At 35.2% G+C, this 14,768-nt stretch overlaps 1 protein-coding gene across 1 annotated transcript; it reads right to left on the minus strand.

The window, feature by feature from the left end:
* Positions 1-644: 644 nt before the first annotated feature.
* Positions 645-13,262, minus strand: LOC138691510 (uncharacterized). The gene is made up of 5 exons (XM_069813493.1): positions 13,028-13,262; positions 12,041-12,178; positions 10,150-10,287; positions 8,093-8,175; positions 645-1,036 (listed from the first exon to the last, which is right to left on the minus strand). The coding sequence occupies exons 1-5, from the start codon at positions 13,139-13,141 to the stop codon at positions 961-963; spliced, it is 549 nt and encodes a 182-aa protein (XP_069669594.1). The 5' UTR covers positions 13,142-13,262; the 3' UTR covers positions 645-960.
* Positions 13,263-14,768: the final 1,506 nt, after the last annotated feature.

Consider the following 14,768-nt stretch of genomic DNA (forward strand, 5'->3'; position numbering starts at 1 on the left):
TTAAGCGCATTTTAAAGGTTTCTCATCTGTATGCCGGCGTTCATGTTTACTTAGGTTACTCGAATCCGAGAAACACTTACCACACACATAACACTTGAAAGGCTTCTCGCCTGTTTGTCGGCGTACATGTTTTTTCAAGTCATTTGACACAGAGAAACACCACAAACATCACACTTAAATAAAAATGTTTCTCACCTGTGTGACAGCGTTCGTGGTTCCTTAGAGTCCTCGAATCCGACAAACACTTACCGCAATCACCACATTCGAAAGGTTTATCTTCTGTGTGCCGGCGTACGATTCTTTATGCTCATCTAATTAGAGAAACACCACAAACATCACACTTGAAAGGTTTCTCGCCTGTGTGCAGGCGTTTTGGTTCCTTAGACTTCTCGAAACAAGGTAACACTTACCCCAAACATCACATTTGAAAGGCAAGTCGCCTGAGTATAAGCGTTTATGATTTATTAAGGTACTCTAGTAGGAGAAACACTGACCACAAAAATCACACTTGAAAGGTTTCTCCCCAGTGTGATGGAGTTTGTGGCTTTCTAAGACACAGAATAGCACTTACCATAAACATCACACTCGAAAGGTTTCTCGCCTGTATGCTGGCGTTCATGGTTTTTTTTGGTTACTCGAATACGAGAAACACCACAAAAACCACACTTGAAAGGTTTCTCGCCTGTATGCCGGACAAGATGCGTTTTTAAATTACCCTATACACAGAAACACTTACCACAAACATCGCATTTGAAAGACTTCTGTTTTGTGTGCGTCCTTTCATGAGTTTTTAAGTCACGTTTCTTTTAAAAACACTTACCACAAACACCGCATTTGAAAGTATTCTTTTTCAGTTTTGCCAAATTCGAGAAACATAATTTAGGCAATTCAAATTCCAACTGCTTCTCATTTTCATGACGTCGCACTGGTTTCCTCGAGGAACCTGAATTCTTTGGAATCTCACAAAGTCTCGTTCCCTTCAAGTGCAATGCCGTCCAATATTGTTGATACAGTTCTCTCGTTGGTAGATGCAATCCTGTAAAGGAAATATACTATCAGTCTATAAAATAGTCGCAACATAATTACATACAATTATTCCATATTCATATCAAAACAAATCCATTTCAGCAAGAGGTATATTGTCATTAGAGATGCATCCTTGTAAATAATTTATGACTAATGTTGCAAGTATTAAATTTCTCAACAATTTGTACTTTATCTGAAGGACTTCACCTGTACGATAAATGTTATTAGGATTACACAACGTCAGTCAACTCTTAGTCGGTTTTTAATTCTAATAAACATTTCTGTCCAAAGTCACCTGCCTTTGGTTTATTTCTTTCTCGACATGAGCCTGCAATTTTCTGCGATTATTTTGAAATCCGGTATTGCAAATATGCTATAACATTTTTTATCTCTTATTCTTGTGATATACAGAGTGATTCACGAGAATTTACCGTCCGTTACGATACTCATTTCTGAAGACATTCTGCACAAAAAATGTCATATAAACATTAGTCCTATTCTCATTTTTTTTTTACAGAGTTACGTTTCGTTCTTGGAACGCATTGCTGTAAATGGATGATCTTGGTCAGCGTTCAGTCAGCAGCCAGCGCGAGCGCCACGGAAATCAAAGATAGCCACTGCATACAGCAAGTGTCGTTCACAAGTGTGCGGCCAAATGTACTCACGCAGACGGCGACATTTTTCTAAATGTGTTGTGAACTCTGCAAGACTGTAAACTAGGACGAAAACTGATCTGCTAATAATTAAGTGGGTGGAAGTGGTGTGATTAGTAATAAAACTGTTGTGATAAGTGTGTAATAATAATGTAATTCTCTAGTTAAAAATAGGAAAAGATGTCTCTACGAAGCAATTAAAGAGTTCACAGCACATTTACAGTTTCATAATACTTGCCAATTAAAGAAATGATACTTCTAAATGGTTCATTCCATTTTTCTATTAGTCCTTTACCTACAAACAATTTTAAATTAGTATGACTCTGAAAATATTGAGAGTAGGAACTATTTTTATATAACATTTTTTCTCAAAATGTATTCAGAAATATGCTCAGTAAAGGAAGGTAAATCCTCGTGAATCACCCTGTATAAAATGTTTAAATCTATTAACATAGTCACTTTAAAATCTCGTAGTGGAATATTACTGATTAAATTTCGAAATAAGTATTATGAACAGTAATCTTACTAGGGGCTTTTATTTGTATAGAGAAAATCAAATGTCGAGTGGGATTTAATTGACTATTACAGGATTAGATGAAAATGTATAAAGATTAGTAGAAATAAAGTACTGTAATACAATAAGATATTGAATTACTAAAGTTCTATTTCACTAATGTTAGCTTTACCAAAATATTTGAACAGAGCCGCCATTTTCAGTTGACTATCAATGCGGGAAAAAAGAGCAAAGCATATTTTACAGTACTGTAATAAGTCAGCAGTTTGAAATGTTGGCAAACAAAGAAACAAATTATAGGGAAGTGATAAAAACAAACAAACGCTAGGAAAGTAATAAAATTGTAGCGATAAACAGCCATGATTGCTTTGAACACGTCCTTTTGCATCGTTTTATTGGTCAAAAGTAGTATGACGTAGTAAAAGTGTAATAGTCACGAGGAAATTTGTATTGGTATTATGTCGAGCCAGGGGGGTATTATGTCGATAAAGGGGGGTTGACAGGTAGGACCCTAAAGGTAGTTCAGGTGGTTTACCTATCAAATCTAATATCACAGCTACGGATTCCACAAGACTTTGAGTTCAAATAATAACATAAAATTTCAAAGATTTCAAAAGGACACAAGTAATGGGGGTGATTAATTATTAAATGCATTAACAACAATTGCTGTGATAATGAGAATAACTAATAATATATTTAGAGTAATCATAAGCATATAGAACATAGCTAAATTAATATACAATGGTTAGTAATAGCGAAATACTAAATCCTTCCTTAACCTAAGTTTCCAATACAAATAAGAAAGCTTTTAATTAAATGGACAGACAATCTTGCACTTACATAGCATTAATGATGTAACCTGCAGAGTAGTGTATTTAATCCTAAGTCAATAATTCCCAAGTTAACTTTGAAGGAATAAAGAATTCTTAAGTTCCAGTTTAAAATATAACTTGTAAATAACTGTAAAAGAACTTGAACAGAAAGAAGAACAACTGGTGTTTATATCCACAGGCCTACTCCTGACTTCAAAAGGCGTTCTATCAGCTCTTTTTCTGCGCTGTCTGTGTCCGATGAAAGTGAAAATAATAAAAATATAAATTCATCTAAGTATCATATATCAAATGAAAGATTGAAATTACTACTTTTAAGCTGAGATCAATATTCTTCATTTTAAGAATGTATTGGACACTACAATATAAAATACATCACATGGTCCAACACCTAGCATTAAGACAATTCATAATCGAAGAGTATGTTAAGATTTTTCGGATTGAAATTTGATTTAATCCACCAATAGATCCAATAATAACTGATGTTAAAATAATAGTTCACATGAATATAATTATGGCTAGTGAATATGAAATCAATATTAGGGGAGCAATCTTTTGAATAGTTATTAAGATGAAACAATTGTTTCACTTTCTTTTTAGAAGTCCAATATGTAAGGCACACATAATTTTTTGGCAACCAGATATCCACTCTATCTTCTATTTAAGAAATATAATCCTTTTATGCAAGTACACTGTAAGGAAAAATGGTTGTCTTCATGTCACACGACTGACAAAGTATTTTAAATGTTTTCGTAACAAGATTATTACTGGTGCCAACTACTGGAAATTTTAAGAAATGCTAGTTTATCAAGTGGTCCATAGATGGTGTAAAAAGTTGTTTCCCTAGCAAAATCGCTTTTTTTTTTTTTTGCTTTGCTTTTTGAAATGTATTCAGTGCTGTATCATCTGCAAAAATTTCTCTAAAATATATATACAATATTGAATCTACCAGCCTAATAACAAGTAGTAAGTAGGCCTATTGTATTATATTATGTGTGCAATATTTAAGTTAAAGTTTGAATCCATACTGAACATAATCCTACAAGCAACTTTTGGATTAATTTAGATATTTTTACTTCACCTTTTTATTACTCTTAAGGTTCTAGAATGACCAAAACTGGAGCTGAGAGACAAAGGGCATATGCAAAAAAAATAAGAACGATGGAGACGACAAACGCACAGACCTGCCATTGATAAGCATTATAGATAGAAGAGAAAATCGACAGAAACTGTCCAGAAACGCAATGTAAGAAAATCCAAGGCTGTGATTAGGAAGCAGAAGAGTCGAAGGGCTTTCAAAGACAAATTGAATAAAGAATTACTTGAGGATAGTAGTAAGGTTTCACCATATGCATTGGGAAAGGCATTCAAGAAAGTTGAAAGAAATATGCCTTGGTCTCCAAGGAAACAGAGGCCTACAGTTGTAAAATTAGCCACAAAATATGGTGTTCCATTAGAGAATTAAGTATTACCTATTAAGAGGGAGAAACTTTGTGATGATGTAACTAATCAAACTACAGAATTTTATGTAAATGACGAGATCAGTCGTGTTGATTCAAGTCCGAAGGGATCTCATCACAAAGATCCGTCACAACAGCACGATGACACCTTCTCTATCCAATTAGGGATGTCCAGAGTCTTTTCATGCAGAAATATTCAAACTAGAAAGTTGGTCGTAGCAACTGTGCTTCTTTGGGCCCTCCATATGTGAAACCATATAGGGATATGCCATATAATGTGTGTATGCTGCAACCAAGAGAATTTGCCTAATATTCATGACAAAATTTCAGGTATCTGCCAGGATTTGGAGCATCCATTAAAGACTTCATACAAAAACATGTCTGTGACCAGTCTAACTATAGATGCATGAACTCTGTGTGTGAGTGTTCTAGTAAACTTTCACTTCTGGATTCGCCCATATGTGCTACATGCCCTGCCCATGTCAAACATCTGGATTTAATGTTCCTTATTATGTCAGGTGAAGGATACAATGCATGCAGTTCTATGTTGCGTAACTTTCTCCATTCTCCTGTAACTTCATCCCTCTTAGCCTCAAATATTTTCCTAAGAACCATATTCTCAAATACCCTTACTCTCTGTTCCTCTACCAAAGTAAGAGTCCAAGTTTCACAACCATAAAGAACAACCAGTAATATAACTGTTTTATAAATTCTAACTTTCAGATTCTTTGACAACAGACTAGATACAAAAGTTTCTCAACCGAATAATAACAGGCATTTCTCATATTTATTCCGCGTTTAATTTCCTCCAGAGTGTCGTTTATATTTCTTACTGTTGCTCCCAGATATTTGAATTTTTCTACTTCTTCGAAGGCTAAATCTTAAATTTTTATGTTTCCATATCTTACAATATTCTGGTCACGAGACATAATCATATACTTCGTCTTTTTGGGATTTACTTCCAAACCTATCTCTTTACTTGCTCCAAGTAAAATTTCCGTGTTTCGTTTGTGCATTTTCTCCTAACATATTCACGTCATCCGCATAGACAAGAAGCTGATTTAACCCGTTCAATTCCAAACCCTATCTGTTATCCTGAACATTCCTCATGGCATATTCTAGAGCGAAGTTAAAAAGTAAAGGTGATAGTGCATCTCCTTGCTTTAGCCTACAGTGAACTGGAAAAACATCAGACAGAAACTGGCCTATACAGACTATGCTATAAGTTTCACTGAGACACATTTTAATTAATCGAACTAGTTTCTTGGGAATACCACATTCAAATTATATAAAATATCTCTCTTAACTGAGTCATATGCCTTTTTAAAACCTATGAATAACTGATGTACTGTACCCTTATACTCCCATTTTTTCTTCAATATCTGTCGAATATAAAAAAATCAGATCAATAGTAGATCTATTACGCCTAAAACCGCAATGGTGATCCCCAATAATTTCATCTACATATGGAGTTAATCTTCTCAAAAGAATATTGGACAAAATTTTGTACGACGTCAGCAAAATTGATATTCCTCGAAAGTTACCACAATCAGTCTTGTCCTCCTTAAAAATAGATACAATTATGAACTCCTTTCATTATTCTGGTACAATTTCCTTTTCTCAAATAGCAAGTACACGTTTATAAATTTCGATAGATAATGCGATTCCACTCTGTTGTATTAATTCTGCTGGAATTTGATAGATACCTGGACACTTGCACATTTTAACATTTTCTATTGCAATTGCTATGTCTGAAAGTGTGGATTCGGGTATAAATGGCTCAGCACGTTGTATTTGAATTTCGTCCTGATCATTTCTATTTGGCTTATGTACATTTAGTAGCTGCCCATCTGTTCAGGATTGAATAGGAGTCTGCAAGCAAGTCACCATTCTCATCCTTGAACACGTTTACCCTTGCCTGATATCCGTTCTTAAATTCCTTTAAACCCTTATATAAATCTCGAATGTTTTTATTCAACCATTTCTTTCTACCTCATTCAGTATTTCCTGCAAGTAACCTCTCCTCTTATTCCTAAGTGTACGACTTGCTTCCCATCTTTCACTGAAATAATTATTCTCCTCAACTGGATTCCTTAAGACTTTCAATTTTTCCTGTTTCCTTCTTTCTACTACCATGCAACAATCTTCGTCAAAGCAGGGTTTCTTTTTCTTAGTTTCATGAAAAACTTGCTCTGCTCAGCTGCAATTTTCATACTATGTCTGATAATATCCCACATGCTATTAACATCTAAGTCTTTCTCAACTTCATCTGAACTTCATAAAGTGGCAAACTTATTCGAAATTTCGACCTGATAATGGTAATTAAGACGTTCGTATGAAAATTATGAAACTCGCTTGCGCTCGTTTCATAAACAAACATGTTCGCGTCTTAATTACTACCATTATAGGCTCGTTGCATAATGTACTATTGTCTTTCGTAGATATTTTCTAACTTCATTACACATTTTTACTGCTGATAATTTTTTTGCACGATGCATCTCAGATACTAATAACATAAACAGTCTCATTTATATGACTGTGATTCCTTACTTACTGCAACATTTTCTACATCGGTGCCTGAACACTGAGTAGTTGTACAGTTATATGCAATCTTTTACAGAGAAGCACATGGCTATCCCGTAACTTGAAAATCATAAGTTGCAGTGCTGATTTCGTGACAGCACTACTCCAAACTCACTTTGTGTGAGAAATATTGGAGAGCAAGAGAGTTAATGGCTTTATAGCTAAAAACTCTGCATTATTTAATAACAACACCAAACTGTTTCTTGTGTGAGAGAGACAGTAGGGCTATCTGCTGAAAGGAAAGAATGAGAACGCAACAGGCCACCAGGCTTAATACAGGATGGAAGAAGTACAAGAAGAAGGAGATATAATTAAGACAGCCAAATTAGTAATGTTACCCAATGACTTTATAAAAGTGATGAGTGGTTAGCAGGAGAACCCTTGTAGTGGACTCAAAATGGTAGTTCATTATTTCCGTGGGAATTAGAAAGATTGCAAATATAAAGAAATAGTATTAATGAAGATCAAGAGTTTCAAGAACTTGGAATTCAATATGAGTGTGAGGGATCACTTCTTGCATGTCCATCTACATTATTTGCCTGCCAATCTAGGCACTTTTAGTGAACAACTTGAAGAAAACCTTGAACAATACTTATGGAAATTAGATATCAAGGGAAGTGGAGTGTGAAGAGTTGAGAGTAGTAGGTTATTTTACGACGCTTTATCAACATCTAGGTTATTTAGTGTCTGAATGAGATGAAGGTGTTAATGCCGGTGAAATGAGTCTGGGGTCCAACATCGAAAGTTACCCAGCATTTGCTCACATTGGGTTGAGGGAAAACCCCGGAAAAAACCTCAACCAGGTACCTTGTCCCAACTGGGAATCCAACCCGGGCCACCTGGTTTAGTGGCCAAACGCGCTAGCCGTTACTCCACAGGTGTGGACGTGGAGTGTGAATGTGATGACTGATTATTGCTGGATGATTTAGATAGACAATTCTTCTAAAGGTTCTTTTAGACAGTCAAGTAAACGGAAACTTCAAACATAATGAACTCTATATGTGAAGGATCGCACACCACACTCACCTTTCTGTTAAACTATCGTTCTCCTCTGCCATTAGTTCCATCCTTCGTTTCTCCTTAACTGTGTCCAAGTCACTCTGCTCTTCCTAAAAATACAGAAGAATGAAAAGAAAAAGATAGCAGAATTTACATTAACAAAAGTGCATTCAAATTCATATTAGACCTAGTAGAATTAGCTAGTAGAAGACAATGCGTGGGGCAGATTTTTCGTGGAGTAATTCTTTTCCTTATAGATCAGCAATTTTGAACCTTTTCCAACATGTGAAACACAAAGGTGTAATTTAAAATCCTGCACTACACTCATATAATCTAAAGCTGCTTTCCCCAAGCAGGAGGGGAATTTTTACGATTTTAGATGGGAATAGGTACTATAAAATACAAATAACTGAGATAAATGCATATGCGTTAATATATAAAATAAAGTATCTTAAATTTTATGACTTAATTTTAGTAACATACTGAGGAATGATGATCTGGTGAATAGTGAAGACGTGCATGGTACTAAAGACGTTGAGAACAGAAACAAAATATATGTTATTCAGAAACTAAACTAACACAACTTTTGTATGACTATTTGAAGTTTATGATAGAAATGCAAAATTTAATGACAGAAATTATTGCAATGCAATAATGGTGTCTAACTTATGGTATTATGTATATTTTCTTAATTTCATATTTAGGAGATACGAAAAGATACTATATTATTACATGTTTTGATCAGATACCTAAGGCAGGAAACATTTTAATTTCCCTAATCTGGTTACTCTAGATGCGAATGAGTCATTCTCTTCTCTGCTGCTCGCACACCTACACTTTGACTTGTGTCATGTTTCATATTCTGCCGCACACCAGTGGGTCGTTTCAGTATTCCATGGCACACCGGTGGAAAATGGCTGTTATATTTAATTACTTATAACAGCAAAATTATCTATGAACGAATAATTCAATTTCTAGTCACGTATTTGGTGGATTTTGTAAGTGGTTTATCTTACATTTTAACAACAGCAATGGTTATCCAGTGTCCCAGTGAAGTCAGCAAAATGTTATACGGTTCAGCACCAAAAGTTAACCAGCACTTGCTCTCAAAGGGTTAAGGGATAACACCTGAAAAAGCTTCAAACAGGCAACTAGTCCCAACCAGGGTCTGGACACCGATTTGCTACTTTCAATATCAGACATGCTAATTGTAACTACACACCTTTTAACGAAATTGGTACAATCCCCATTTTTCTGACAATGTCTAATACAAAGTCAATGTATGACCTCTAAATTTGCATTGCCTGGTATATAATGACCCGTTTCAGTTTGCTTTCGATAGTACTTTTGTGTTCATTATATTTTGTTCGAGCTTAGCTCCATATTTCTTGTCAGACAAAATCATTAAGTATACAATTATACTAAAGCTCCAGTACACAAAGATTCCTTTGCTATGACAATACTGATCATTATATTGTTGAGAAAAAATCGGTCAGAAAATTCGTTGAACAATTTTGTGAACTTCATAATTTTCCCGAGAATTTTAACTAAGTTGGACTCTAGTCATAAGAACTAAAGCAAATTCAGGTACATTGTTTATTTCTAGTAATTTTAAAATTGGCAAAATGAAGTTCGTAATTTTACGTTTCCCTACTTGTATTAAAATTAAATGCACTATACTGACAACATAAGAGTAACTAAAGTAAACAACAGGTTCCTGGATGATGTACTCCATGACTATATCACAACATTTTGCAAAATTTAGAACCTATTCTAAAATACACTCAAACTCAGCTATATAATTTACAGTAAAGTTACAAAATATCTTCTCTCATGGATAAGATAATATTCTACAAAAGATACATTGCAAATAGGTACGTAAACACTTAAAAACAAAAAGGTGAAAAAATTAAAGGGAGCATCAGTTCTCTGCAACATTACATATCTTGTAACAATAAATATTGAGAAGTGTTTTTTGTCTCTATCATAAAGCGAAAGGCACTGCAAACACTCTTGTCAAGAGACAGTGTCTGTGACAATAAAATACAAGATAAACACTGGAAGAACACTTATGCTCCACTCACCTCTGGTTCACGTTTCACCACAGGGAACGAAATTGGCACCGGATTTTCGTCTAATTTTATCTCTGATATGAGATCAGGGCTCTGGTTCATATATTCGCCTTTTATACCAGTCACATGCTGATCCCAGAAATTCCGTTCCTGCAGTACAAAGAGCGTCTTAAATGAGCAATTTATTACAGGGAGTTAGAAGACGACTACTGGCATTACAAGCTGCTCTTCATACATCTGCATGAAACAGCTTGGCATTATGAGGAATGGGGCCAGGTTTCATATACAAATGCAAATTTTTCATACTGAAAAACACTTCTAGACATGTAATGAAGGTCTGTAATAATACGAAAAGCAAATCGTGCATATTTAATCCATTCCTGCATGTACTATACTATTGCGCAGATATTGTAGCATATTTTCAAGACTGTGTTCAATTAAACCCAAATTAGAAATGTTTTGCAAAAAAATGAAATAAAACAGTAATAACTTTGTTGACTGTACTAGATGGATAGAAAATACTTAAGTATGAAGGGAAACTATGATAAAACATCACTCCCTGCTTTTGTTCCATTGAACTGCTGCACAAAAACACACATTCCCAAACATCCCTACCTACCTGATTCTAACACCTCTACCCTCCCTTTTATAAGGTTCACTTATTCTGAGTTAGCACACTAGTAGCATTTTGTTTCGTACCTGCAGGTACTCAAACATTATACCACTGAGCTACCACACACTTCGACAACAAGCATTTCGCAATATCCTTCCAACGTGTATTTTATTTTTTTTTATTAGGTTATTTTACGACGCTGTATCAACATCTAGGTTATTTAGCGTCTGAATGATATGAAGGTGATAATGCCGGTGAAATGAGTCCGGGGTCCAGCATCGAAAGTTACCCAGCATTTGCTCCTATTGGGTTGAGGGAAAACCCCGGAAAAAACCTCAACCAGGTAACTTGCCCCGACCGGGATTCGAACCCGGGCCACCTGGTTTCGCGGCCAGCCACGCTGACCGTTACTCCACAGGTGTGGACCCAACGTGTATGAGTGGGGAAAATTAAAAACCTCTATTTTTATTTCCAATAATTTCATGATTTGCCAAGTTAAGTTTTTAACTTTACGTTTCTCTATCTATAATAAAATTGAATGCACATCATAAACTTCATAAAATAAACAATACATTGATAGATGTACGTGTCTGTATGCATCAGAATGTTTTGCAAAATTTAGAGCACCTTCTGCAATTGAATCAAATAAGCCCCACAATTTACTCTAAAATTACAAAATATTTTTCCTATATACACTGGCAGCATAATGTACTAGAAAAGACATATCGAGGACATCTAAATACTTAAAAACAATTTATCAAAAGACAAATGAAGACAGGGTGATAATATTTATGCATATATGTACGGAATAATCAATAATCATTCGAAAACAATAAAACGCATCCAAAATTTTACACAAAATCATAGAGAAAACAAAAAGAAATCAAGTCAAGTACAACACACTATCAAAATAATCACAAAGTTTAGCATATACAGTCACGAAGCTTGAGTTGTGAGGTTGCTAGGAACAATAAACTCAGCAGGTACTATTTCGCACTGTCTGTAATGAGGCGACAGCAGCGATCTTAGTGGCTAGCAACTATCTATGGATGCATATTTATTACTTATTGACATACGTGTCTGTATATACAAGACTGTGATAACACACTGTGAGAATGTGTAGCTATGGCAACCATTACGAGTAAGTATAACGAGCAATTTCGTTTTGCCGCTATCACAGGCTAAAAGACGCTGCAAGTAGTGCTGTGAAGAGGCAGTGTCCGTTACGATGAACACACAAGATGAACATTGGAAGAAAAACACACAGTGCATTCTTTGTGCTGCACTCACCTCTGGTTCACGTTTCACCACAGGAAACGAAATTGCCTCGGGATCCTTCTTAAATTTTACCTCAGATGTGAGATCTCGGCTGTGGGCCTCATATTCCTCCTTTATACCAGGCACAAGCTGATTCATAGGATTCCGTTCCTGCAGTACAAAGGGACGTCTTAAATGAGCAATTTATTACAGAATGTTAGAAGACAACTTCTAACTTTACAAGTTGTTCTGTATGTGTCCGTATGCCGCAGTCTGATCATAACCCACAGCATGTGCTTTACATTATGGTGGATAAGGGGAGGTTTTATATGCAAATGCATATTTTCATGCAAAAACGTTATTAACGTCTGTGATGATGAATACGCAAAGTTCACTCTGCATAAGTTTTTGAATTTTTCGACCATTAATGCATATTATAATATACTACTGTGCATTACTGTATATTGTAGCATATATTCTTCACAGTGTTATATCAGTAAAGATATTTGCGTTGATTAATTTTAAAAAATACAAGAATCTGGACTGTTTTCTTGTCAGCGCATAATATGTTATGGTTAATTGCATTCGATGGCTAGAAATTCCTTCTATATGATGGGAAACTGTGAAAAAGCCACCACTGCCTACTTTTCTTTCGTTAAAACACCGCACAAAAGAAAATAATCTCAAACAACGCTACCTCCCTGACTCTAACACCCAGTGTCCATAAGCATAATACCTAAGACCCACACTGCGAGAATATGTAGCTTGGCAACCATTAAGAGTAAGGTGTAACCTGCAATTTCGTTTTAAGATGTGACCTACAAAACCAGGTAAGTTCAACATTAGACTTAGCTACAACATGACATAAATAATAAATACATAGTTATCTAATTTCTTCTACCTCTAACATACAATAAAAAGCACGGCTACAAAAATGTTGATAGGATGTAGTGCCTGTGGTAATCAAAATAAAATATAAACTCTGGAAAAAGACCAGTGAATTCCTTGCGCTCCACTCACCTCTGATTCATGTTTCAGCATACGGAATGAAATTGGCATCGGATCTTCATCAACTTTCACCTCGGGCGTGAGAGCATGTCCCTGGTCCACACATTCTTCGGCGTAATAAGACATCTTTGCGAAGCCCTACGTATAGCAACGCTGTTATATTTTTGCATGCAGTACCGGTACGTCCTTCATCGTTACGATCGTTTACGGTTACGATAAAAATTTATTGTCTATGCGATAAAAGGAAGGTCAGAGCTCACTGAATCCTTTACGAAATATTTTCAAGGCGGCCGTGTTCAGACAGATGATTGAGGCTCAGCACGGTTGTAATTCAAAGTTCATTTCTCATTGTAATTATTTTTAGCATTATTAATTTTCTTTTAATATTACCTTATTAGTAATAATTAATAGTAACTAATCGTTAACATCCAAGAATCAGTGCGATGGCAATACTTCTAAATATGAATTTAAAATGTGATACCGCAATTTTTCTTTCTCCACCATTTCACTGCGTTTTCTTCCTCACATATTCCTATTTCTCTATTTTCCCTCTACTTACTTTATTCAACTGACTACTTTATGTTAAATAAAATATGTTGTGATAAGTCAAATTTTCACGTTTCTTTATAACAATTTTGTACAGCAATGTAATTTGCGGATATACGTAAAGTCATATAGGGCTATTATGTCATCCAACTTATTGATGGGAAAACAGCGATTCTTGCTTGGATATTACGAGATAATCATGTATATCAATGTCAAAGCCAGCTAGACCAGCATTAGCTTCGCTTTCTGACCAGACAGGAACTTGTAACAAGAAGAAGTTATGCAGATACTATGTTTTTTAAGATGAATGGTTAACAGAATGGAGAAAAAGGCTTGTGATGAGTGATGACTCTATTGCCGAATTTAGGTTATGTCCGATATACAAAGATTAATGTAAGGTATGAAGCACAACGCGCAATGTAAGGTGCCTAGGCCTACAGGTAGTGTGACAAATGTTAGGCAGTCTCATAATTATGATGTCAAAATTTTGTATAAAGAAATAGTCGAAAATATCTTGTGTAGCATAAGTTGTATCGGCTTACCATAGTCTTATCCTCACTGTAAGTTGCAATACTCAAGATTGTCCAAATAAATTGCATCCAGAACTCTCATTCCAAAATTGCTTGCGAAATATCGAGTGTGCGCACGAAAGATGCCAGTGTCCTTGCGACTGTTTTGGGGCCACATACTGAGGAATGATTGACTTAATATATAAAAGAAACTCTTATTGTTTCTTTTAGTAGTTTATTAGTTTATATGGTTCAAATTAAGGAAATAAAAAATTTTCCCTGTGACCAGTTACTGTAACCTCAAAACTGGGGTTAGTCCTGGCGTTTTACATCTCAACAATGTTAAATAGAAAGGGTGGAATTATCTCAAGTCGCAGGATATACAGTTGTTAATTCTGCATTTAATTATGGAAAAAAATATTTCTATGTATCAAAAGTTGTTGGCAGTGAACTAGAACATACAAATGGCAAATTCTAAGTGCCGTATTTTTAATAATTGTTTGATATCTGCTGTAACAGTTTTCACATTTCTTTATACGGAGGCATTTGTCATGAAGATATGTAATGAATTTCCATCTTCTGCAAAAAATAAACGAATTAAAAAATCTTTAAGACTTTGCTGACAAAGTATAAAACACTTTTGAGGCAGGTACCAACGGGATGTCTTTCATTGTACCCTGCGGTTGATAAACGCCTCT

This window comes from Periplaneta americana, chromosome 16 (assembly GCF_040183065.1).
Source record: "Periplaneta americana isolate PAMFEO1 chromosome 16, P.americana_PAMFEO1_priV1, whole genome shotgun sequence".
Classification (NCBI taxonomy): domain Eukaryota; kingdom Metazoa; phylum Arthropoda; class Insecta; order Blattodea; family Blattidae; genus Periplaneta; species Periplaneta americana.